Source organism: Camelus bactrianus, chromosome 22 (genome assembly GCF_048773025.1).
Source record: "Camelus bactrianus isolate YW-2024 breed Bactrian camel chromosome 22, ASM4877302v1, whole genome shotgun sequence".
NCBI lineage: Eukaryota > Metazoa > Chordata > Mammalia > Artiodactyla > Camelidae > Camelus > Camelus bactrianus.
The window spans coordinates 6,033,219-6,056,431 of NC_133560.1; the positions used below are offsets into that span (position 1 = coordinate 6,033,219).

The 23,213-nt window shown below is 57.3% G+C and overlaps 2 protein-coding genes across 2 annotated transcripts; one reads left to right on the forward strand and one right to left on the reverse strand.

Annotated features, from left to right (window-relative positions):
• Positions 1 to 1,339: 1,339 nt before the first annotated feature.
• MGAT4B (alpha-1,3-mannosyl-glycoprotein 4-beta-N-acetylglucosaminyltransferase B) lies at positions 1,340 to 11,597 on the forward strand. The gene is made up of 15 exons (XM_074350121.1): positions 1,340 to 1,678; positions 7,130 to 7,315; positions 7,409 to 7,549; positions 7,627 to 7,760; positions 8,160 to 8,206; positions 8,521 to 8,634; positions 8,852 to 8,927; positions 9,051 to 9,165; positions 9,453 to 9,583; positions 9,741 to 9,848; positions 9,970 to 10,163; positions 10,569 to 10,647; positions 10,729 to 10,816; positions 10,906 to 11,018; positions 11,124 to 11,597. The coding sequence occupies exons 1-15, from the start codon at positions 1,582 to 1,584 to the stop codon at positions 11,145 to 11,147; spliced, it is 1,647 nt and encodes a 548-aa protein (XP_074206222.1). The 5' UTR covers positions 1,340 to 1,581; the 3' UTR covers positions 11,148 to 11,597.
• A 1,024-nt stretch (positions 11,598 to 12,621) lies between these two features.
• On the reverse strand, positions 12,622 to 15,456 carry LTC4S (leukotriene C4 synthase). Its single transcript, XM_074350125.1, has 5 exons — positions 15,292 to 15,456; positions 13,439 to 13,538; positions 13,278 to 13,348; positions 13,105 to 13,186; positions 12,622 to 12,870 (listed from the first exon to the last, which is right to left on the reverse strand). The coding sequence occupies exons 1-5, from the start codon at positions 15,380 to 15,382 to the stop codon at positions 12,729 to 12,731; spliced, it is 486 nt and encodes a 161-aa protein (XP_074206226.1). The 5' UTR covers positions 15,383 to 15,456; the 3' UTR covers positions 12,622 to 12,728.
• Between the last annotated feature and the right edge of the window lie 7,757 nt (positions 15,457 to 23,213).

Sequence of the window (23,213 nt, forward strand, 5' to 3'; positions counted from 1 at the left end):
TAATCCAAATGAAAAACCATTATCCCTGCCACAAATAAAAGATGCCTGGGAAAACATTGGAACACAAAACAAGTTTACTCCAGAAAGCTCAGACAAGCCCAGTCTCAGTTAACAGAGTTCATTAGCAAGTAGAGCACAGTACCACTGTGTCAGTGTTGGGAATCTGTTCTGCAGGAAAACTTGAAGCCAGTCATTTAATCAGGCCCAGGATAGAGCCGTGTCTCAGTCTCTGGCCCTGCCTCACCTGCTACTGGCATAAATACCTCTTCAGAGGGGAATGCCCAAGAACCTACCACACTCTCTGGCTTCCATCCTGCAGGCCTGGGCTGGAAGAGGAAGGCAAAACTCACCGGCTCCCAGTCTGAACCCAATCACAAGAGGTCTCTCGCCAGGGTCCCTTCGGAGTCCCTGCAGCCAATTCTGGGGACCAGGACTCTTAGGAATGGCGCCCAAGCAGGGACGTGGCCAGGGCACCCCCCAGTGCCCACCCAGAGACTTAGCTGGAGGAATCCCTTTCTTGTTTGTACCCATCTTCGTTCCACAGAGGACTGGGAAAGCTTGCAATTAGTACAGAATAAAGGTGTAAGCGCCCTGTGGTCAAGGGAGAGGAGACGCTGGACCGTTAGGGGCTCGGCCCCCATCACTTCGCGGTTCCACCTGCCTCCCGCCTACCGGCTCGTGGCACCGGGAGGCCAGCCCCGCTCTGGGCAGCTCATCGTGCCCAACACCCCCACACTTCGGCCCTTTGACTCCTGAAAGCAGCCAAGTGCCCTATTTGATGGAGCAGGGCGCCTTTATCCTGCAGACTCGAGACAGCAGCCCCCGAGGGAGGGGGAGTGAAGTGCCCGTGGGCGTCGCGGCAGGCAGCGCCACTCCGGCATCCTCCAGCTGGAGGCACCGCCAGCTCCGGAGCGGCCACACCTCTCCCCCTCCCACTGCCTGGACCCCTCAGCCCTGGGGGAGGAGCCTGAGGGTCCCCGAGTTAACGCGCGCGAGTGGGGTCCGGATCCGGGCTGGGCGAGTAATGGAAACGCTACTGACGAGGGGTTCGGAGGACCCGGCACGCCGCCTTCACCGCAGCGGACCCGCCCTCGCGAAGGCCCCAGCCCCGACCTCCCAGAGGCGGGAGCCCAGGGCGACCCGAAGGCCCGAGCGCGCGAGCCCACGCGCGGGCCGCTGTCCCGAGCAGGGCGAGCGGGTTCTGGGCGTTGGTCCCCCACCCCGCCCCCTCGCGGTGCTGGCGGCGGCAGTGGGTGATGCGGCCCCTTTAAGTCCCGGCCGCCCCGCCCTTCGCAGCCGACTCCGCGGCGGCCCCGGATCCAGGCCGGGCCGCGGCTCTCGCCGCCCAGCCTAGCCCAGCCCGGCCCGGCCCGGCCCAGCCGCCGAGCCGAGGCCGTCCGCTCCCCGCGCCCCGGCCCCCAGCCCGCCAGGCCCGCCCTCATTCCCGCCCGGCCCCGGGCTCCCAGCCCCTCCCCGCCCCGGGGCCGGGGCCCCTGCCGCCTCCCGGTCCCCGCGCCCCGGCCCCGGTCCCCCGGGCCATGCGGCCTCGGCCCCGCCGGCGCCCACCGCGCACCCGAGGAGATGAGGCTCCGCAATGGCACCTTCCTGACGCTGCTGCTCTTCTGCCTGTGCGCCTTCCTCTCGCTCTCCTGGTACGCGGCGCTCAGCGGCCAGAAAGGTGAGCCCCTCCCCCGGCCCGCACCTGGGCGCCGGCGGCCCGCGCGGGGTCCGGGCGACGGCCGCGGGAGGGGGCCGGAAGCCCGCGCGGACGCCCCTTCCCCGCCCGGGCGGCGCGGGAGGACGCCCCTCCCACCCTCGCCCCCACTTGTTTGCTGCCGGAACGCCGGAATCCTCCGGCCTGGGCTGGGGGCTGGGTGGCCGGTGTCCCGTGCCGCGCTCGGACCGGCCGCCGTGAGTACAGTCCTGCCCCTGCTAGGGCGGGCCGCCCCCTCCGGCGAGCTGGGGACCTCAGAGTTCTCAGAGAGGGACGGAAACACAAGGTCACAGAGGTGGCGGCTCCAGAGGGTCCCCAAGGTACCGGCTCCAGGCACCTGGGTACGCTGTTCCTGAGACAGGTGTGAGGAGGCAGCCAGACATCCGGGCAGTGCCCTCACTTCACACCACCTCTCCACCCCGGCCCCCTGTGGGTGCGACTCCCTGGGGCCTCCGCGTTGCTCCTGCATGACATCTGGCCCTAGGACTCCACAGGGTTGTGAGTGCTGCGGAAGCCTTCCTGTGTCTACTGGCCTGGGGTGGGGGTGGGGGGCGTGGAGGGCCTCCCGAGCAGCCAGCCCACCCCTGGCTACTGGCTGAGTTACTTTGTGCGCTATCACCTGAAGTTTGCTTAGGTTGACCAGTCCACTGCCATGGTGGTGGGAGTGCTCCGAGTCTGGCCAGCATACAGGGGTGAGGGGCGGGCCCCAGCACTGGCTGGAGTTGCTCGGTGTTGGTTGGGATGGCTGGGGCCTAGTGGGGCCTTGGCTGAGAGCTGAAGGCCCTTGCAGACTCTTGTCCACCCAGCCTGCAGCACAGGAGGAACCAGGAAAAGCTGCTTCCTTCCTGCCTTCTGGCCTTCCTGCAGGAGGCCTAAGCAGCACCTGGCTGAGGGCCAGCTGACCCTCTGCCTTCCCCCCACCTCCTGCTTCCCTGCTCCCCAACACCACACTGCATGAGGCTGCAGGAGGGCCTGGAGACCTTCTGACCGTCCGCGTCCCGGGGGTCCTCTCCTTGCTCTACCTGCACAGCTCAGTGCAGCCCAGGCTGCTGCAGTCTTCCTGTCTGGATGGGGCCCCCAGGGCTCCAGAGGGCCTGAAAGGGAGACCCTCAGGACTTGGAACAGGGAGGACATGGCTGGGGCAAAGTTCTCCCTGTAGGTCTGTAGGCAGGATGTGTCACCCAGCGAAGGGCATGGCTGGGGCAGAGTTCTTTGCAGGTCTATAGGTAGGTTGTGTCATCTGCGGAATGGCATTTTGGCTCCTTGAGAGAATGGCCACGTAAGCAGACTGGCAGGGAGGCCAAGGTGGGGCCATGTCCGACCAGCTGGGCCACATTTGTTCAGTTGTGTATGATGAGCCCTTGCACACTGTCCTGGGCCAGGCCTCCTGCAGCAGCCACATGCCCTCAGCCAGATGTCAGGAACTGCAACACCAGGCCTCCACCAGGACACCTCCTCTGCAAGCCTGGCCACAGGCAGCCGGTGTCCAGGAGCATCAGAATGACGGGGTACCCATGGCTCCACTGAGGGCCCACTCTCCTTCAGGGGAGCATCCAGGAGGCTGGGACTCCAAGGGTCTGGAGAGCAGGAAGGAGGGCACTCCCAGCCAAAGAAGTGTGGGGCTCAGAAGCCTGTGAACGTGACAGCCAGGTCACCTGGGCCTTCCCTGTAGAGAGCTGTTACTGTTTCTGGAGGCCCAGTAGGGTCAGGTCTTTGCAGGCCCACGAGAAACCTTTCTCATTCTTACAGGGAGACAACTGTATTAAGCCCATAGAAAAGCCAGACTAGATTTTAAGGCCAGGCTGGACCCTGGCTTCCAATTACCTTGAGTCGGAGACTCAAGATAGGGCTGGCCCAGTCACTGATGCTTAGAGGAAGGCCAGAGGGACCCAGATCTGAAGGGAAGGGAGGAGATGGGCAGGAGCAGGAAGCAAATGCAGGAGCAGGTGGCATCCTGGAAGCCAACGTCCAGGAAGGACATGTGGGCCTGGCAAGACATTCCCTGGATTCAGGTTTCGGGCCCAGTTTCACATCCAGCCTTGACCAAGTTTGTGCAACAGCTTCACTGGCACTCAGACTGCAGCCCGCGGCCAAGTACCTGCTGAAGGCCCCCAGGGAAGATATCAGACCCTCCAGAGGGCTGGCCTCAGCTGCACAACCCTCCCCAGTGTCTAGGGTACCCCCTCTCCTGGTCCTGGGCCAGGTTCACCCCCAAGCAGCCTGGATCTCAGCAATGATGGATGCCCTCTTGACCACTGGGAGGGTAGGTGCTAGTCCTGGAGAGGAGGTGAACACCTGCCCCCTCTCCATGCCCCTGCCCCACCAGCAGGTTAACAGCAGACCTTCGCTGGGCCTGGCACCTGCCTGTGCCCCTCTGAGCCTGCTTCCTCTTCCCTAAGTACAGGGCACAAGGCCTGTGCCCCAGCTTGGCTCTTGAATCTGTTTCTTTAATCAAGAGGACACCAAAGGGAATACTGTGGTCCACGGGCCTCAGATGTCCTGATTACTCTGCCTTCTGGTGGAGGGAGGGGTGGGGACATCCCCAATAGTATGGTCACAGCTGCCCACAGGACTTGGGCAGAGGAAGGCTCCTGGGAAGGGAGGCCAGGGTAGGGAGCAGGCTGTGCCCAGGCCTCGGTGGTCAGGGCGATTCAGGACAGCAGGCCCCCCCCCAGCTGCCCACATGGCCTGTCCACCTGGGGCAGGCTAAGGTTGGACAGACCTTGGCCTACTTAAAGATCCCAGAAGGACTGCATTCTATCGAGCCGGCTGCATCGGGGCCAGGCCCTCTGCCCCACCTTCCTGGGATAGGGAGGTATGGATGGAAGGAGAAGCCAAAGTCCCTCAGCCTTAGCACCCAGGAACTTCTGCCCTACTCCTCAGAGGCCAGGGACTCCCCAGGCCTTTGCTCCTGCCAGCACTTGAGCTGCCTCCCCAGCCCACTCACCACTTCAGTCCAGCCACTCCACCCACAAAGGTTGTGGGAAGCCAGGATGGCCTGGCAGAGCTCTGGCATAAGGCTCAACCCATGCAGAGGCAATCAGAGAGCTTGGGTTTCTGCCTTTGACAAGCAAGGACAGAGTGGAGCCACGACCAGAGACACCAGGGATGAGGGTCAAGCCGGGGACCTTGCAGGCAGCAGGCAGGGCAGGAAGAGGGGCAGGCTGTGGAGGGCCAGGGCCTGCAGCGTTCAGTGAAATGACAGACGAGTCAGTCTGAGCAGGTGCCAGGCCCAGGAACACCCAGGGCCCATCACTTCCTGGTAAACAGAAGCTCAGGACTTGGGCAGGGAAGACCCCTGGGTAGGGAGCAGGCTGTGCCCAAGCCTCGGTGGTCAGGGTGGTTCAGGTCAGCAGAACCCCCCACTGCCTCCCTGGCCTGTCCACCTGGGGCAGGCTAAGGCTGGACGGAGCTCACCTGCGTAAAGATCAGAGAAGGCCCCAGAGCGGGAGCACGGGCAGCAGTTAGAGGGGGACAGGCGTCCTTACCCTTCCTGCAGCTTTACAGGGCCCCACTGCAGGGGGCGCCTTGGGTGTTGCCAGTGGCACAGGGGCTGCCCCTATGGGACTCAGTGGCTCCCCAGCACTGGGGTGGCATTGGGGTGGGCATCAGGGACAAAAGGTGGGTGGGTGGGGACTCAGCTACGCAGAAGGGAAGCTACCTGCCCTTTTAGGCAGCTCTGAACTCCCTCCTGCTGGGCCTGAGCACCTCCAGTCCCCACTCCCTGTCAGCGGCTGGGCAGGTGAGTGTTGGGGGTGGCTGACTGCCTGTTGAAGGGGTCAGGTTTCCAGGGTAACCTGGCCTCAGAACCCAGCTGGAAGCTCTAAGATCCTGTAACCCGACTCCTGACTCCCTCCCCAGTGGGGATGTCCCTGAGCACAGAAGCTTGGAGTGGCCTTGACCTTTGGCCCCAGGCAGGCAGGGTGTGGGGAAGGAGATGGGAGCAAGCTACAGAGTCTGGAGTGCCTCGTGGAGGATCCACTTGGCTCCTGGCTCCCCCCCAAACCCCTCCCTCCTGCCTATGGGCTATGGCTCCCTCTTCCCCTGGGACTTAGCTCTCAGACTAAGTCCTCCTGCAGAAGGGGGATGTCTTGAGGTGAGCTTTGCCTTGGTCATGACCTTTGGTGTACCCAGCTGTGGGGAGGTGACACCATCCCAGGGCATTCTAGGGACTGTGACCCCACAAGGGATAAGGAACATAAGAGCTGTCTGGGGGTGAGAGGGGAGATCTGGAGAGCTTCTTAGACTTGGGGACTTTGCTGCTAGGCCTTGAAGGCTACAAGAGTTTTCATTAGGCCCAGAAGAGACAGCATGTGTGAAAGCATGGATCAGACAAGGAAAAGGAGATGTGTGTGATGGGAAATGAAGAGGGCAAAGCCGAATTGGAAATGGCCTTGAGTGCACAGCCTGGCAGGGCCTGGCTGCCTCAGCTGCAGGCAGTGATGTCTTTGACTTATTTTTGCTCGCTGGGCCCTGCCAGACCAGTGGAGCCAGGTACTTGGCACCCTGGGGATCCCTCTTCACTGTCAGGGAGCCCCTCCTCTGTGCTGCTGCTTCTGGCCCATGTGCACCCCTAATGCCTGCAGCTGGGACCCAGCTGGAGGTTCTGACACAGGTCCCCCTGGGATGGCATGGTGCAGGCCTGAAACAGATCTCCAGAGAACCAGGCCTTGGGGCACTGAGAGCTCGCGTCCCCTCTCTGCCGCTGACTTATTGAGGGACCCTGGACTAGTTTCTCAACTTCATTTGTTCAGCTAAGCACGGGGGACTGTAACTGCAGCAGTCACCCCCTGGGGCTGGCTGAGACTATGAATCGTGAGCTGGTGCCTGGTGTAGAATGACAAGCGTGATGTGAAGACAGTGACAAGGGGGCCCCTGGGGCTCAGTCGTACTTGGAGGATGGGTGGGGGAATCGAGGGAGGTTTTCTGTGCCCCGGGGGCCTTGGGGATGGGGCTGCCTGTGCTCTCAGTGAAGAGGGGCAGGGAGCGAAGTGCAGAGGCTGAGGGGCGGGACAGGGGGAGGCTGGGGGGCTGAGTTCCTTGAGGGAGGGTTGGGTCCTTGTGCCCTGGATGGGACCTTGGGTGTCCTACCTCCTGGAAGGAGCAGATGCTGCAAGGAGAAGCAAGAGGGGCTTTGGAGCCACTGGATAGAGAGGATTTGTCCCACCTGGGGCTGGAAGTGATCCTGCAGCCCTCCCACTTCAGATGCCTCCTCAGTGGAGAAAATAGAGGGGCAGATGGAGAGCACTGGAGAGGGCAAATTCCCTTAGTGGAGGCTTTTCTTCCCCAAGTGTGTCAGTGTGACTTCAGAGTGACCCTTATGTAACCCCATGTGGCTTGCATGTGGCAGGCGTGAGAACACATAGATGGGCTCTCTGTGTGTGGGTATACTGGTGACGGTGCGCACACCCACAGGCGATGTGGTGGACGTGTACCAGCGGGAGTTCCTGGCGTTGCGTGACCGCTTGCATGCGGCTGAGCAGGAGAGCCTCAAGCGCTCCAAGGAGCTCAACCTGGTGCTGGACGAGATCAAGAGGGCCGTGTCGGAGCGGCAGGCGCTGCGAGACGGAGACAGCAATCACACCTGGGCCCGCCTAACCGGTGAGCCTCGGCCAGCGCGAGAAGCAGCAGGGCACATGGGGCGGATGGCGGGCAGCCAGCCTTGTCTGACCTGTCCCTTCCCGACCCACCCAGAGGATCCACGCCTAAAGCCGTGGAACGTCTCCCACAAGCACGTGCTGCACCTGCCCACTGTCTTCCATCACCTGCCGCACCTGCTGGCCAAGGAAAGCAGCCTGCAGCCAGCGGTGCGTGTGGGCCAGGGCCGCACAGGAGGTAGGGACAAGCCTGGATGGGGCAGGGGGCGGGGCGGCCGGCGGAGTGCCCGGGACCAACCCTCCGCACCCCCACAGTGTCGGTGGTGATGGGCATCCCCAGCGTGCGGCGCGAGGTGCACTCGTACCTGACAGACACGCTGCACTCACTCATCTCAGAGCTGAGCCCACAGGAGAAGGAGGACTCGGTCATCGTGGTGCTGATTGCCGAGGCGAGTGGGCTGGGGTAATGGTTGGGGGGACGTTCAGAGGAGGACACAGGGCACAAAATAACAAGGAGAAATGAAAACAGAGCAACATTTAAGAGGGAAAACCTATCAGAAGGTCAGTCGTCAGTTTCATCCACAAACACCATGATAAAGTTGAAGGAAACATGCTAGTGCCCCCTCGTGGAAATGCCAGTTACTGCCCGCACCACCCCTTGGCTGGAGTATCTAAAAGGGCTTTTTCTGAAGGCACCTGTGGCCCGCAGGCCCAGCCTTACTTAGCCTTCAGGATGGTGGGCTCACTCTTTTCGTGTGTAGGATGGTAGCCTGTGCCCTTCCACCCATCCCTTTCAGGCCATTTGGGGTGTCAGCCTGGCTTAGGGAGGGCACTTGGTCTCCCCACAGACTGACCCACAGTATACCTCGCTGGTGACAGAGAATATCAAGGCCTTGTGAGTACTGGGGGCCAGACGAGGCTGGTGGGGGGAGGGGCCTTTGCGGGGTGTTGGGCAGGTGGGTGCTGGCCTCCCCTGCAAGATGTGCCTGCCCTCTGTGGAAAAGGGTACTTCCCCTCTTGGCTAAAAGGGGGTGAATATGCAGAGGTTGCCCAGCCCCTCTGGAGTCTCACTGCCTCAGTAGGATGAGTGTGTATTGGGGGATGTCTGCGTGGTGGGTTTTAAGAAAGGGACGGGGTCTGGCCAGCTCAGCTCTGCCCCTGCTCCAGTCCGTGGCAGCTGCACACCCACTGGGCCTTCCTGTCCCCCAGGTTCCATACAGAGATCCATTCCGGGCTCCTGGAGGTCATCTCCCCCTCTCCCCACTTCTACCCTGACTTCTCCCGCCTCCGAGAGTCCTTTGGGGACCCCAAGGAGAGAGTCAGGTACTATCACTACCCTCCTCCCTGTGCCCCCAGCAACCTGCCCACCCGCACTAAGAACCTAGTCTGTTGGCGTCTGAGTCCCGGGCACTTCCCTGCAGTGCCTCCATTTTTCCACTGGGGGACCCCTGCATGAGGGGGCACCTACCCACTCAGTGGCCTCTGTGGTAGCCTCACTGGAGGTGGAGGGGTTTGAGCTCCTGAGGCCCCTGCCCCACAGGTGGAGGACCAAACAGAACCTCGATTACTGCTTCCTCATGATGTATGCACAGTCCAAAGGCATCTACTATGTGCAGGTGAGCGCTGAGACCCTGCTCTGCCCCCCTTTCCCCTGGATCCTGGCTGGGCCTGGGTGGTGAGCCCTGCCCTGCTCCTGTGCCCATGCTGAGTCCCAGCCCCTTCTGCCCACTGCTGTGCAGCTGGAGGATGACATCGTAGCCAAGCCCAACTACCTGAGCACCATGAAGAACTTCGCACTCCAGCAGCCCTCGGAGGACTGGATGATCCTGGAGTTCTCCCAGCTGGGCTTCATTGGTGTGTCACCCCCCCCCACCCCGCCCTCTGACCTGACCAGGATGCCTCCATCCAGCCCACCTCTGCCTCTGTCATCATCTCTCAGCCCCTGCCCTGCTTTGAGCCCCAGTGCCACGCAGCGTCCTGCTGTGAGCCTTTGCCTGGAGTGCCTGCTGCAGCCCCACATGGCCTGTTCCTGCCCATCCTCTGCATCAGGATGTTCTGCCCTCTTGTACCTATGCCTGCCTGCAGACAGTGTCCCCCACGGGGATTAATTCAGCACCCTTTCCCCCTACTCCCACCCCCAGGGAAGATGTTCAAGTCGCTGGACCTGAGCCTCATTGTGGAGTTCATCCTCATGTTCTACCGGGACAAGCCCATCGACTGGCTCCTGGACCATATTCTGTGGGTGAAGGTCTGCAACCCTGAGAAGGATGCGGTAAGCAGGGCCAGCACTGAGGCAGGCAGGGCAGTGGGGCACGCGGCCTCCAGCGTGGGCTGTGTCGGCACCCCACGCAAAGAGACGGTGCTGCGGGGGAGTTTCTGTCTCGGAGGTGGAGCAGAGCTAAGCCTAGCGTGTCACCCTCCCACCACAGAAGCACTGTGACCGGCAGAAGGCCAACTTGCGGATCCGTTTCAAGCCATCCCTCTTCCAGCACGTGGGCACTCACTCCTCGCTGGCGGGCAAGATCCAGAAGCTGAAGGTGGGCTGTGCCATGCTCGAGCCTGGTCGAGTGTGGGCAGAGCCTGGGCTGAGGTTGGGCAAGGGGGTGGCAGGGCAAGTCTTGGGGCCCAGCTAGCACCACTGTCCCTCCTCGGCTGTAGGACAAGGACTTTGGGAAGCAGGCCCTGCGGAAGGAGCACGTGAACCCGCCGGCCGAAGTGAGCACAAGCCTCAAGACATACCAGCACTTCACCCTGGAGAAGGCCTACCTGCGCGAGGATTTCTTCTGGGCCTTCACGCCTGCTGCAGGAGACTTCATCCGCTTCCGCTTCTTCCAGCCCCTGCGACTGGAGCGGTCAGTGCCCACACGTCCGCCCCGGGGGTGGGGCAGGGTGGCTGCCGGGCTGCAGGCCTCACCCACAAGTGTGTGGACCTGCAGATGCCCCTCTGTGACCCCCAGCAAACTATTTAACTTCACCATGCCTCAGTTTTCTTACCTGAAAAGTGGGACTCAGAACATTAGCTACCTTTAAGGACTAAGTCGGGCAGTGCCCACAGGAGCTCAGTGACATCGTCCTTACACGTAAGGCCCTGGTTGCCTAGCACAGTCCAGCATCTGCCCCTGGAGATGCCCAGCCTCATCCAGAGCCCCAGGGCCCAGCACTGCACTCCCCGGCCAGGCCTGGCCTTTTCGCTGCTGGGTAGTGTTTCGGGGCAGTGCCACACCCCTGCAGCAGCTCACAGGCCTGTCTGGCCACAGGTTCTTCTTCCGCAGCGGGAACATTGAGCACCCAGAGGACAAGCTCTTCAACACATCTGTAGAGGTGCTGCCCTTTGACGTGAGTGTGGTAGGGGGTGGTGTGCACTGAGGCCTGCTCCTCCCACAGCCACTGGCTTCAGCCCCTTGGTTTTGCCCTCAGAACCCCCAGTCAGACAAGGAGGCCCTGCAGGAGGGCCGCTCAGTCACTCTCCGGTACCCACGGAGCCCTGACGGCTACCTCCAGATTGGTGAGTAAGGGGCAGTCAGGTGGAGGTGGGGGGAGAGGCTGGACTGACCAAGGGTCTTTGGGCAACCTCTCATTGCTGCCTTCCCCCAGGCTCCTTCTACAAGGGTGTGGCACAGGGCGAAGTGGACCCTGCCTTCGGCCCCCTGGAAGCACTGCGCCTCTCCATCCAGACAGACTCGCCAGTGTGGGTCATTCTAAGTGAGGTGATGCAGGGCAGGGCCGGGTGCAGGGAACAGGGAGCTGGACCCAGCAGCCAGACCAGGGCTACGTTCTGAGGCCCCTGCTGACTATGAGCCCTGCTCTTCTAGATCTTCCTGAAAAAGGCTGACTAAGCTGGAGGCTTCCGAGGGTGCACTTCCGCTGGCCCTGAAGCCCATGAGACCTGGGATATTGTCGCTGCTGCCCCAAGAGAGCCAGGCATAGCCACCCCGGCCCGAGGGGTTCCGGCCAGCCCCAGCTCTGCCGGCCTGGGGTGGCCGCTGGCCCGGAGGCCCCAGGAGCTGGTGCTGCCCCACCCGCCGGGCTGCGGGAAGAGGCAGGCAGCCCCCACACTGTGCCTGAGGCCGGCCCGCGCCGCCCAGAACGGTTCACACCCTGGCCAGCTTGAGCCAGGCCGTTTTAGAAGAGCTTTTTCCTGGGCGCCCGCTGTCTCCGGCGCGAACACTGGAATGCATATACTACTTTATGTGCTGTGTTTTTTATTCTTGGATACATTTGATTTTTTCACGTAAGTCCACATATACTTCTATAAGAGCGTTACTTGTAATAAAGGGTTAATGAAGTTTGTGCCTCCGAACTCCAGACATCTCCAGACATCGTTGGACGGGCATGGGGAGAGGGATTGCGGACTTGGGGAGATGGAAGCGGGGTGGGGCGGGTGTGGGGCGAGGCGCCAAGCGATGTCACCCGGCGCCCCTATGCCACAGAGTGGGACTTGCCCTCCGCGCAGCTCCGCACCACCTCTCCCCCATTTCCTGGGAGGGTCATGGCCGGCCGACCGCTGGGTCGGTAACTCACTGGAAGTAATTCCGCTGGTGCTGAATCTAGGTCCAGGCCTCCAAACCAAGCCCCCTGGCGCCCATCATCCCGCTTCAACCAGCTGGAGCCGCCTCTCACCCGAGGCAGCCCCCACATCCTCATCCCCCTCCCTGGTGGGTCTCAGCCCCACCCTCGTCCACTGTCCCCAAGGCCCTGCTCCTGTCCCTACTCTCTGACTCATTTTAGTGTATCCCATCCACCTCGGGGTCTTTGCACACGCCGTCGCCCTGCTTGGAAAGCTCTTCTCTGCAGGCTGGGCTAAAGGTCACCTCTTTCGGGACGCTCTGCCCGGCCAGCAGGCCTTCTCCGGGTCTGGTCCCCCAAGGAACCCGGGCGTTTTCTTGAGAGCGCCTGTCACAACTACATTGACTACATTCATGGTCGTTCCCACTGCTCCACGGGCCACGGCTTGCCCTGAGTACCTACACTGTTCTAGATGTCGGTAACCGAGTACCGACAAAAAAAGCTCCCTCGTGTTGGCTGTGAAGGCCAGGGTATGAGGACTAGGGCGGCTGAGGGTTAATGGAGGGGGCCAGGCCAGGGCAGAGCTGACCGCAGGAAGGAGGAGCCGTGGGGTGAGCCCTGCTAGGAAAGGGCACCCGCGGGTCGGCTGTGTTAATCCGCCGTCTCGGAGCAGGGCGGGAGAGGGGCGGATCCAGGACCCGACGGAGCGCTTTTCCCGGGGAAGTAGCCGCGCCCGACGGCTGTGGCCCGGAGCTAGGCCCCTCCAGGCGCTATAGCCCTCTGACTCAGAGAGTGCACTCGGGGTCCGGTCACGGCACTTTAATGAGAGACTGCGATGGGAACGAGCACCCTCCCCGTCCTCCAGGAGGCTCCGGCTCTACTCCAGCTCTGCCCACCCGGCGTCCTCAGTCTCAGGCTGTCTGCAGCATCTTCTGGAGCGTTCCGAGGAGCGCGGCGCGCAGGGCCGCCGGGAGGAAGTGGGCGAGCAGACCCAGCGCCGCCAGGGCCACGAGAAGCCAGAGCGCGCGCGCGCTCGCGTACAGCGGAGCCAGCCTGCGGGCGGCGCTCAGCGGGGGCCGGGCGGGGCGGGGCGTGGACGGGGCCTCCCCGACCCCACGGCCCGCCTCCGCCAGGACTCGCCCCCCTGCCCTCCCAGGGGGACCCACCGCCCAACTGTCGCTTGGTCCCGCCCGCCACTCGCTCGCGGCCTCGGCCGCCGAGGCCCCGCCCGCAAGCCCCCTTTCCCCGTCCCGCTTGACCTCCCGGGAGCCCCGCCCCGGTTCTCACCTTTGCTGCGCGGAACGCGCGTAACCCTGGAAGTAGCGGAGGCGCGCGAACAGGTAGACTAGGCCGCACAGCGCCGCCGCACCTGGGAGAGGGCCGGGCGGGGCGCAGGGGGTGAGCCCGCGGACCTGGGGGCTCCCGGAGCCGTAGTGCGCGCCCCTGCCCCGCACCCGGACCTTCGTGGAAGAAGATGCCGGCGACCCAGAGCGTGGCGAGGAACAGCGGGAAGTACTCGCTGCAGTTCACTCTGCGGCGGGGACGGGGCGGCATGAGGGCCTCGGAGCGCCCGCCCGGGGCTGCCTCGCTCCCCGCCCCGCGCCCTCCCTCCGCGCCTCACTGGGCTCGGTAGACTCGCTCGAACTCCGGCGGGCCGGTGGTGAGCGGCGGCGACACGCGGAAGGCCCTACGCGCCGAGATCACCTGCAGGGAGAAGTAGGCTGGGGGAGGGGGAGTGCAGGAGTGAGACCTGGCACCCCGACCCCCGCAGCCTTTCCCGGGCCCCCGCCTCCGGTCTGGCCGCGCGTCTTCTCTTCTCTCTTCCCCACGCCCCGCTCGTCCCGACTCCCCTTTAAAGTCCGGCCGAAGGGAGCCCCGGTCCCCGGTCGTCTCCGGGATTGCCCTGTGTCCGACACTCCGAGAGTCCCTGCCCCACCCAGTGTGTGGAGGAAGAGGGGCTGACACGTCTCAGGGCAGCTGTCCCCTGGAGGACTTTGCTCCTGAATCATTGACTTGCAAAACACAGGCAAATGTCCTCTTCTATCTCTCTAGACGTGAACTTTGGCCCAGGTCCCTGGACGGGGACTGTTAACCTGAGGGCACAGCTGGCTGCATCCTTCCAGGTGCCAGGGAGCACACACCTTGTGGCCAGCAGTCCTTGCTCCCCAACCCACAGAGCCCACCAAGAGGGACCTCCCGACCCTTCCTCAGGCCAGGGTCAGCCACGCCAGTGTCTCTGTGCCTCCAAAGGGTGGTGTGGGTTCCTGCTTCAGTTTCTCTGTTCAAGCTCTCTGGACCCTGCCTTAATCTGACACTCTCTCCTCTATCCCCAGGTGGTTGGAGCTGGGACACTTCTAGTCCAACCCCAGGCCACCAAGGCTCTGCCCCTCTCCATTCCAACATGGATGCGCACAGAGAGTAGACTGGCCCTTGGTGGTCCGAATGCACAGGAGCCCTTTTCTTGGCCTCAGTCCAGATACCCACTACACACACAGTCCCAGCTCTGGGCGTCCCCAGCTACTTTCCTGCAAGTCCTGTGGCCCTGCTGCTTTTGGTGCCAGACCCTCTGCAGACCTCTACCATCCTGAGTGCACTGTGGGTGCCAAGGGTGGCCGTGCCAGCACGATGTGGGATCTGCATGAGGAGGGGCTGTGGGCCAGGTGCGCTAGGGTGGCTGGACATCAGGTCAGTCTGTCTGCTCAGCTCTTCCCCAGGCTGTGTCTTGTCCAAGCTTATGCAGTGTGAGGGAGCGGTGTCCCAAGTCAGAGTATCTATCCCAGGAATGTGTGGTCTAGGGCCAGTCTGAGAAGGGCACCCAGCAGACACCTCTGGGGGCCGGGAAGCAGGTTCCAACCCTGTCTAGCTCCACACTGTCCCAGCATAGAGAGGGTGCTTTCGAGGGCAGGGCCAGGGGATAGAGCCCTTCTATTGGGACACCCAGAGGATAGTCAGCTGGAGTAGGGCTGTCCCATGCCCATGGCTGTTCCACTTCTGTCCCCGCTGTCAGAATACCCAGAACATCCCGGCACCCTGGCACCATGCGCCACTGCTCAGCCCAACATAGCCGGCACCCCACCTGCTCCCTGAAAGCCCTTGCCCTCTTCCAGGGTTTTTTTAATGCTGGTCCAGGGGCCACCCCCTCAACCCCAAGCCAGGTAGCTAGCATGCCTACCTCTCTTGTCCCTCAGGGGCCTGCCATCCCCTAGGTCAGGCACCTTGCACAACCTTGGCTCCTGTCCAGGGTTTCACAGTTTGCCCTGCAGACATCCCTCCAGGGCTTCCCCCCTCCCCACCTCGGAAAAGTGCAAGCCCCTCAGCCCTGGGGCATCCCACCCTCTAGTGGGGGACCAGAAGAGCTTGGGCACCAGGAATCTGGGCTGGGGCCCTGCCTCTGCCCTCATCTGGGCCTGGAGGGCAGAAGGCAGACTGCAGGGGTCTGAGGCCCACCCACCTCCCGAGCAGGGGCCAGCCCACCTTGCAGCAGGACTCCCAGGAGGGTGACAGTGGCCAGAAGAGCCACCTCATCCTTCATGGTGCTGGTGGCTCTGTCAGGCCAGGCTGGCATGTGAGAGGGCTGTCTGCGGAGCTCTGATCAGCCCAGTCTGCTGCTCAGAGGCTGGCCCCAAAGAGGAAGAGTGGCCTGCTCTCCCCGCCTCTTTTCAGTGGAGCGGGTGGGGGAGGGGTGTGGACATGGCCTGAGAGAGCCAGGAGCTGGGGCAGGCCTAGGCGGTGGAAACCAGGGCCAGATGGAGCCTGGGCAGGAGAGAGCAGCCGACTGGGCACAGCCCGGCCACCTCCTCCCAGTCCTTTTGTCCCTTCTGTGCCCAGCCTCGTGCTGGCAGAGCCCAAGCTGTCCACCCAGGCTTGCTCCAGCCTGCGGTATGTCCAGCTGCCATGTCATCTTACTGTCCCCTAGACCCTGCACTCTCAGCAGGTCCCAGTTGGCCCAACAGACCTCCCCTTGTCCTGGGTCTGGGCTAAGGGAGAAGCTCCAACCTGAACCACGCACTGCCACCGCTTCCCATCTATCACCAAGTCCCATGCATTCTCAAATCCACCCCAGTGCCACCTTCCAAGCCCTGCCCTCCTCAGTCATCTCTTGCCTGGCCACAGGTCCATGGGCTCCTCACAGGTTCCCAGCCCTGACCCTCCCTGTGGCTCGGTACACACGCATTGATCTGTTTCCTCCTCCCCAAACAGAACTGTTTTGAACATCCAACTCTGACTGCAGGGCAGTCCAAGTGTTAGAGCAGGCAGATAGCTAGATATGAGCAGAGAAAGGGGGATGCAGGCCAAATGGCAGGAATTGAGTAAAAAGGGAGGGGCACAGGCCAAACGCAGGAAAACATACATCATGCAAACAACAGGGGTTCCTGGGCAGACAAAGAAAAGCAGGAACCTCTGGGCTGATAAGTGGTCACACATTTTGGGGTGATAAGAGGCCTGGAGGCCAACAAAGGAAGGTGGGAAAAGGCAGGAATTTCCAGTGTCTGAACGTAACTTTTTGCTCTCATTTTAATAAAATTAGCCTTGCAGATTAGAAGTACCCATCCTGCACCGAAGCCATGACACTTCCTATCCAGACTAAATAAGGACAAAACTCCCTCCCTCTTCTGGAAGGTGGAGGCGGAATGAAAATTCAAGGAATACGATCCCAAACCCTTTCCACCCCAGTGAATGTTCTGCCCATTCATTTTTACACCCTATGTTACCAACTTGCCAGAGAGGCTGCACTGAGCCTGCCTGCTCTCCCCTTGGCAGTGTACTATCCCTTCATCCTCACTTTATTTTCTTAACCTCTGTGTCTTTTCTCTGAATTCTTTCTGCAACAAGACAAGAACCTACTCGCTGGCAACACAAGCACCTGGCCTACACCAGGCACAGCCAAGTCCTTGCTGCCTTCCAGGAAACCTGATGCCCGCCAGCCTCACAGCTACATCATGCACATGGTCCATCCCATAGGCTGCCTAGCTGGCCTGGCAGGGCGGATCAGCCCACTCAGGACGGCTGAACCCATCGTCTCCAGGCCCTCAGACCCCAGAACAGGCACCTGCCATTTCTGCCTGCCCGGCCTCCCTCCTTCCTGAGGCCCCAGCCCTACCCACACTCAGGTCCTGTGGCTTGGACAGAGCTGCCTCCCACCCCTTCCAGGCCTGATGGATAGACACTTGGACCAAAAGTGACTGAGTCAAGGCTGACTAAAGATGATGAGTCTCAGTTCTGGAAACTTTCTTAGAATTTTGGGAAGGGAACTCAAAATGGGGAGGGAGATTACCGAGGCCACTTACGGCCACTTGCCACCCTGAGAAGGATGGAGCCAACAGGGCTAGGATTTGAGAAGAGAGATGGTTTATGTCCTGAAGCCCTGGGGCCAGCTTGCCTGGAACAACCCTCTTGGGTTCAGCCTTCCCATTTTGTAAGATGGCCACTTCTCCTTTTTGCTCAAACTGGTTTGAAGTGGGTTTTAGTCAGCGGTAACAGAGTCCAGACTGGTACACAGCACAGGCAGGAGCCAGTGAGGCCACAGGCAAGCACAGGCCATGCTGTGGGAGGGATGGAGCAGCTGGACCCTGGGGGCAACCGCTGCTGCCCCCATCATGGTCCACTGTGATGTCCTGGTGCCCCTCTGCCTGGTCACTCTGGGGAGTCTCTGCACATCAGGGTCATGTGCCCTTGGGAGGTTGGCCCTTGCCATCTACCCAGCCTCCTTCCCTGCTGCGCACAAGCCTGGGTTCCAACCTGAGGGCTTTGTTACCTTCCAGACTCTCCAGGAACCACTTTTACCCTCTCATCACCTGGCCAAAGCCCAGTGAATGCCCTTTGTCTGTCACCATCCCCAGGGAACCAGCTGTCCCCCTGGCTGGGGGCGCTGCAGAGCTGGGTCTCCAAGTCTGTGCCCTGCTGTGGACCAGGTCTCACCACAGCAGTAGTAGGTGCTCAGTGATGTGGGGATGACTGATAGACACTCGGGAACAAGATGGGAGTGCCAGGGAGCAGATACCAGGAGCATTCTCCAGCCCTCTCTCGGCCACTCAGCCTCCTGACTAAGCCCCCTGCTCTGGTTCCCCCTCCAGCCCCAGCCAGGCCCTCCTGAAATGTGGGACATATGCTAGGCGGGCCTCGTGTGTCTGTGTGCCCTGATCACACCGGTCAGCGTGTTTGTGAGCATACTGGTGCTCATTCGTGGGCCAGCCGTGTGTCTGTGGGTCTCCGCACGTCTGCAGGCTCTCCTCTCTGCCAGGCTGCCATTTCCTCTGAGGCCTAGACATACTCCCTTCTGAGCTCATCCCCTTCTGCCCTGGCAACAGGAAGCTGAGCCCTAACATCAGCAGGTTCTGAGGAAGTCCCTGGGCAGATGTCCAGGCAGCAGGGGCCGGGGTCTCGGCCCCTGAAACCCTCCCCAGGTCCCTCGGTCTGTACTTCCCTCCCTCTGAGCTTGCCCAGCCTCTCAGGTCCCTGCCTGGGGTGGGCCTGCTCAGACTGACAGAGGTCCAGCCTAAGGCCCTCCAGGCAGAGGCCACCCACCCACCCTCCTGGGCAGCCCTGGAGGCACCGGCATCACAAGGGAAGTGAAAAAGCCCCTCCCTGAACCCCTGCAGGACAGGCCTCTGTGACCTTTGCCATCTGTGCCGCAGCCCCTGCATGGCTCAGAGAACACCCTGGAACCTGGGCTCATCAAGGGCCTCTGGGGAGTGGAAAGGTCAGCCAACCATTATGTTGAAAAGAAACCACAATTTCAGTGCCATAGACTGTCATAAGCAGTGTGCAACTCAGACCCTAAACTTAAACTAAAAAAAATTTTTTTTGAAATTATTGTATCTACCAAAAAGTTGCAAAAATGGCACATAGTTTCCATAAATCCAACATCACCCAGCTTCCTCTAATGTTAAAATTGTATATAATCAGAATTAAATTTTTGGAAACTAAGAAATTAATATTGATACAATTCTATCAGCCATTTTACACATTCAAGTTTCACCAACTGTCCCACTAAAATGGCACAAAGACCTCAGAAACATTACAGGAAGTTGTGGCAAACACCAAACATGTATCGTTTGATTCCTTTTATATGAAATGTCCAGAAAAGGTAAATCCATAGAGACAGAAAACAGATCAGTGGTTTGGATTGTCTGATGTCTCTATGTGATTAGACAGAGGTTATTCATTTTGGGCGAGAGTGCCACAGAAGTAGTGAGTGTCCACACTTATCACAACCCTAAGCTTTCTGCCCAAGGAACTAGCATCCATGATGGTGACCCATCTTGCTCTTGACTTGACCCAGCTCATGCTCACCCTGCAAAGTCACCTTGTGAATGCACGGCTCTGACCTTGGCCCTCCTTAACCTGATGCTTTTTGGGCACCTGGGGTCCCTTACACTCCCCCAGGACCCCTGAGCACCCTTCCCTGGCAGCCTTTGTGCCTCTCTGTTTTCTGTGTTGGATCTTATCCCCCACCCTTCCAGGAGAAGATGAACCAGACCTCTGCCTGGTCCCCAAGCTCCGTGTGTTGGTGCTCAATGAAACATGCCTATGGATGAGCAACGAGTAACTATCCAGCTGCCCTGGCTGCCCTCCCTCTACGTTCCCCCTGGAAATCACTGAACTTTGCCCCGCCGCCACCATCTTATCTTTTCCAGAATGTAATATGGTTGGAATCGTGCAGCAGGTAGCCTCCTCACGTTGGCTTCTTTCACTTAGTAATATGCATTTAAAGCTCCTCCATGACTTTCCTTTTCTTTTTATTCCCCTCCATGTCTTTTCATGACTTAATAGCTCATGTCTTTTCAGTGCTGAATAATATTCCATTGTCTGGATGTACCACAATTTATCCATTCACCTGCTGAAGGACATTTTGGTTGCTTCCAAGTTTTGGCAGTTATGAATAAGGCTGCTATAAACAACTGTGCACAGGTTTTTACATGGATGTAAGTTTTCAACTCATTTGGGTAAACACCAAGGATTGCAATTGCTGGATTATATGGGAAGAGTATGTTTAGTTTTGTAAGTAACTATCAAGCCGTTTTCCAAAGTGACTGTATTTCACATACTCATCAGCAATGAATGAGAGTTCCTGTTGCTCCTAATCTTTGCCAGTATTTGGTGGTGGCAGCATTCTGGATTTTGGCCATTCTAGTAAGTGTACAGTGGTATCTCATTTTAATTCGCATTTCCCTAATGACGTATGATGTGAAACATCTTTTCATATGCTTATTTACCATCTGTATATTTTCTTTGATGAGGTGTGTGTTAAGGTTTTTTGACCTTTTTTTTTTTTGGACCATTTTTTAAAAATTGAGTTGTTTGTTTTCTTATTGTTGAATTTTAAGAGTCCTTTGTCAGATTTGTCTTTCACAAATATTTCCTCCCAGTCTATGGCTTGACTTCCCATCATCTTGACAGTATCTTTGCCAGAGCAGAAATTTTAAATTTTAATAAAGTCTACATCATCAATTATTTCTCCATGGATTGTGCCTTTGGTGTTGTATCTAAAAAGTCCTCACCATACCCAAGGTATCTTCTAAGAATTTTATAGTTTTTGTTTTACATTTTAGACCTATGATTCATTTTGAGTTAATTTTTGTGGAGAATGTAAATAAAGTCTGTGTATAGACTCTTTTTTTTTTTCGCATGTGTATGTCCAGTTGTTCCAACACTTTTTTTTAAATTATTTTTTTTCTCTATTGTATTGCCTTTGCTCTTTTGTCAGAGATCAGTTGACTATATTTATGTTAGTCTATTTCTGGGCTCTTTATTCTGTCCCATTGGTATACAAATAGTCTATTTTCTTCTTTCACCAGTACCACACTGTCTTGATCACAGTAGCTTTATAGTGGTTCTTGAAGTCAGATGGTGTCAGCCCTCCACGTTTGCTCTCCTTCAATACTGAGTTGGCGATCCTGGTTCTTCTACTTCTCCATGTAAACTTTAGAGTCATTTTATTGATGGCCACAAAATAATTTGCAGCAACTTTTACTGGAATTGCATTGATCAAGTTGGGAAGAACCGACATCTTGATGATATTGAATCTTCCTATCTATCTATGAACATGGAATATCTCTTTGTTTATTTAATTCTTCTTGGATTTCTTTCATCAGAGTTTTGAGTGTAGCTTTTTAATAAGATTTGAAACCAGAAAGTGTGAGTCCTCTAAATTTGTTCTTCGCTATCAAGATGGGGCCATTCTGGATTCCTTGAATTTCTATATGAATGTTAGGATCACCTTATCAATTTCTACAAAGAAGTCAGCTGGGATTTTAACTGGGATTGTGTTAAATCTGTATATTAATTTGGAGAGTATTGCCATCTTAACAATATTAAATATTCTGATCTGTGTACATGCTATGTCTTTCCATTTATTTAGGTCATCTTTCATATCTTTCAACAATGGTTTGTAGTTTTCACAGTGTAAGTTTGCATTTCTTTTGTTACACTTATTTCCAAATAGTTTGTTCTTTTTGATGTTATTGTAAATGAAATGATTTTATTAACTTTAACCTTAGATTATTTATCAAAACGTATAGAAATACAGTTAATTTTTCTGAGCTGATCTTGTATCCTTCAAGCTCACTGAACTTATTTAGTTCTATTAGTTTTTTAATGAAGTTTGAGTATTTTCTATACAGAAGATCATGTCATCTGCAAATGGAGATAGTTTTACTTCTTCCTTTTGCACCCTCTCATTTTCTTGCCCAACTGCTCTAACTAGCACATCCTGAAGGGGCAGACGCGTTATCTTGTTCTCAGTCTTTGGGGAACACACTCATGTTTGTGCCATTAGGTATGAGGTTAGCTGTGGGTTTTTGTAGATGTCTTGTATCAGGTGGTCCTAGTTCATTGGGACTATTTTTATAAAATGATGTTGGATTTTGTTGAACGCTTATTTAACATCTGTTGGGATGATCTTTCTTCCCCCCTTTATTCTGTTAAAATGACATATTATGTCACTTGAGTGTTGAATGTTGAACCAACCTTTCATTCCTGATGTAATCTCCACTTGGTCATGGTGTATAATCCTGTTTATAGGCTGCTGGATTTGGTTTGTTGGTATTTGTTGAGGATGACAAATATTTTTCTTTAAATTTTAAAAATAAACTTTATATCATCATCATTAAACTAAAATCAATATTATTTTTCATAACTGGAAAACAAGACGCCATTAAGTTCTGGCTAGATACTCTTATTTGCCATGGGCTTAAGGCCTATGCTCTGTCATCACTGTTGTTTAAAATAGAGACCAGAAGGGAAAAGGCACGAGTCAATAATGGCTGCAATGTACTGAGATATCAAATATGTGAATATTTAAACATTCATGAATTTATATTGATACTTAAAAACCTCACTGGACACTTTCGGTGGCTGCTAAAGGACTAACTTAGTCTTCTGATAATTGACAAATAAAAAGAAAAAAGTAAGCATTTGTCTTGTGTTCTCTTCTGTGATGGTCAGTCCAGTGTGGCCGCAGGGGGCCACCCCACACAGAGCCATGTGGGAAAGCAGCAGGGTGGTCAGGTGAGGGAGGAACGTCATGGCCACAGCCTTTACTGGGGTTCCTACAGGGAAGGGAAGGCAGAGCGGGTGAACCGCTTAGGACTGGCTAGGTGGGACACTGTGAAAGGCCCTAAACCATAGGGGTGGTCTCTAATGGCCTGGTGCCTGGCCTTGGGATGATCAAGGTGGAGCAGCGGTGCCCCTGGGGTGGGGGGCCCCACAGAGGTGCGACAGCTCAGGACTGGTTAATTTGCACATCAAAGGCAGGTGGGGGGAGGGTGTAGCTCAGTGGTAGAGCGTGTGCTTAGCATGCACAAGGTGCTGGGTTCAATCCCCAGTGCCTCTGGTTAAATCAATCAATCAATCAAATTGCCCCATCACGGAAAACAAAAAATAGAGACTCAACCAAGACAGACATTGGAAAAAAAAAAAAAAGGCAGGCAGGCACCCTGCTGAATTTGCTATCCCTAAGAACCGGTTAGCCTGGAGGAGTAGTCTGTCACCAGCCAGGAAAGGTTTTCAAGACGTCAAGACATTATGATAAAAAAAAAATTTAAAAACGTACATATATATACACACATTACAGCATTTATCCTGCTTCGTTTTGTTCAAACTGAATATCGGGGGTAGGTAAATAAAAGAGGAAAACGGTTCCTTTGTAGATGAATTCCACATAATATGTGCAGGAGGGATGGACTCTTCCCTTTGTTTCTTTTTGCACAAATGAGCAGACATGCGTACATTTTCTTACACAAAATGTAGGACACACAAAAGGCTCCCGGGGGGTCAGCTGGGTGTCGGAGGCATTCTCCGGCCCCATCGTGGATATGTTCTTCTGCGCTTTGCTTTCTTTCCTAACGAAATATCCTGGACAGTGCACTGGACCAGTTCACAGAAGTCTTCCTTGT

What these genes read in the sequence shown, in the direction of transcription:
- MGAT4B (XM_074350121.1), top strand. Translation starts at nt 1,582, where the DNA reads ATGAGGCTCCGCAATGGCACCTTCCTGACGCTGCTGCTCTTCTGCCTG. An exon ending in CACCTGGGCCCGCCTAACCG is followed by an intron (nt 7,316 to 7,408) that starts GTGAGCCTCGGC and finishes CGACCCACCCAG; the next exon opens with AGGATCCACGCCTAAAGCCG. An exon ending in GCAACCCTGAGAAGGATGCG is followed by an intron (nt 9,584 to 9,740) that starts GTAAGCAGGGCC and finishes CTCCCACCACAG; the next exon opens with AAGCACTGTGACCGGCAGAA.
- LTC4S (XM_074350125.1), bottom strand. Translation starts at nt 15,382, where the DNA reads ATGCCAGCCTGGCCTGACAGAGCCACCAGCACCATGAAGGATGAGGTG. An exon ending in CGGCATCTTCTTCCACGAAG is followed by an intron (nt 13,187 to 13,277) that starts GTCCGGGTGCGG and finishes GCCCTCTCCCAG; the next exon opens with GTGCGGCGGCGCTGTGCGGC. An exon ending in GCGCGTTCCGCGCAGCAAAG is followed by an intron (nt 12,871 to 13,104) that starts GTGAGAACCGGG and finishes CGCCGCCCGCAG; the next exon opens with GCTGGCTCCGCTGTACGCGA.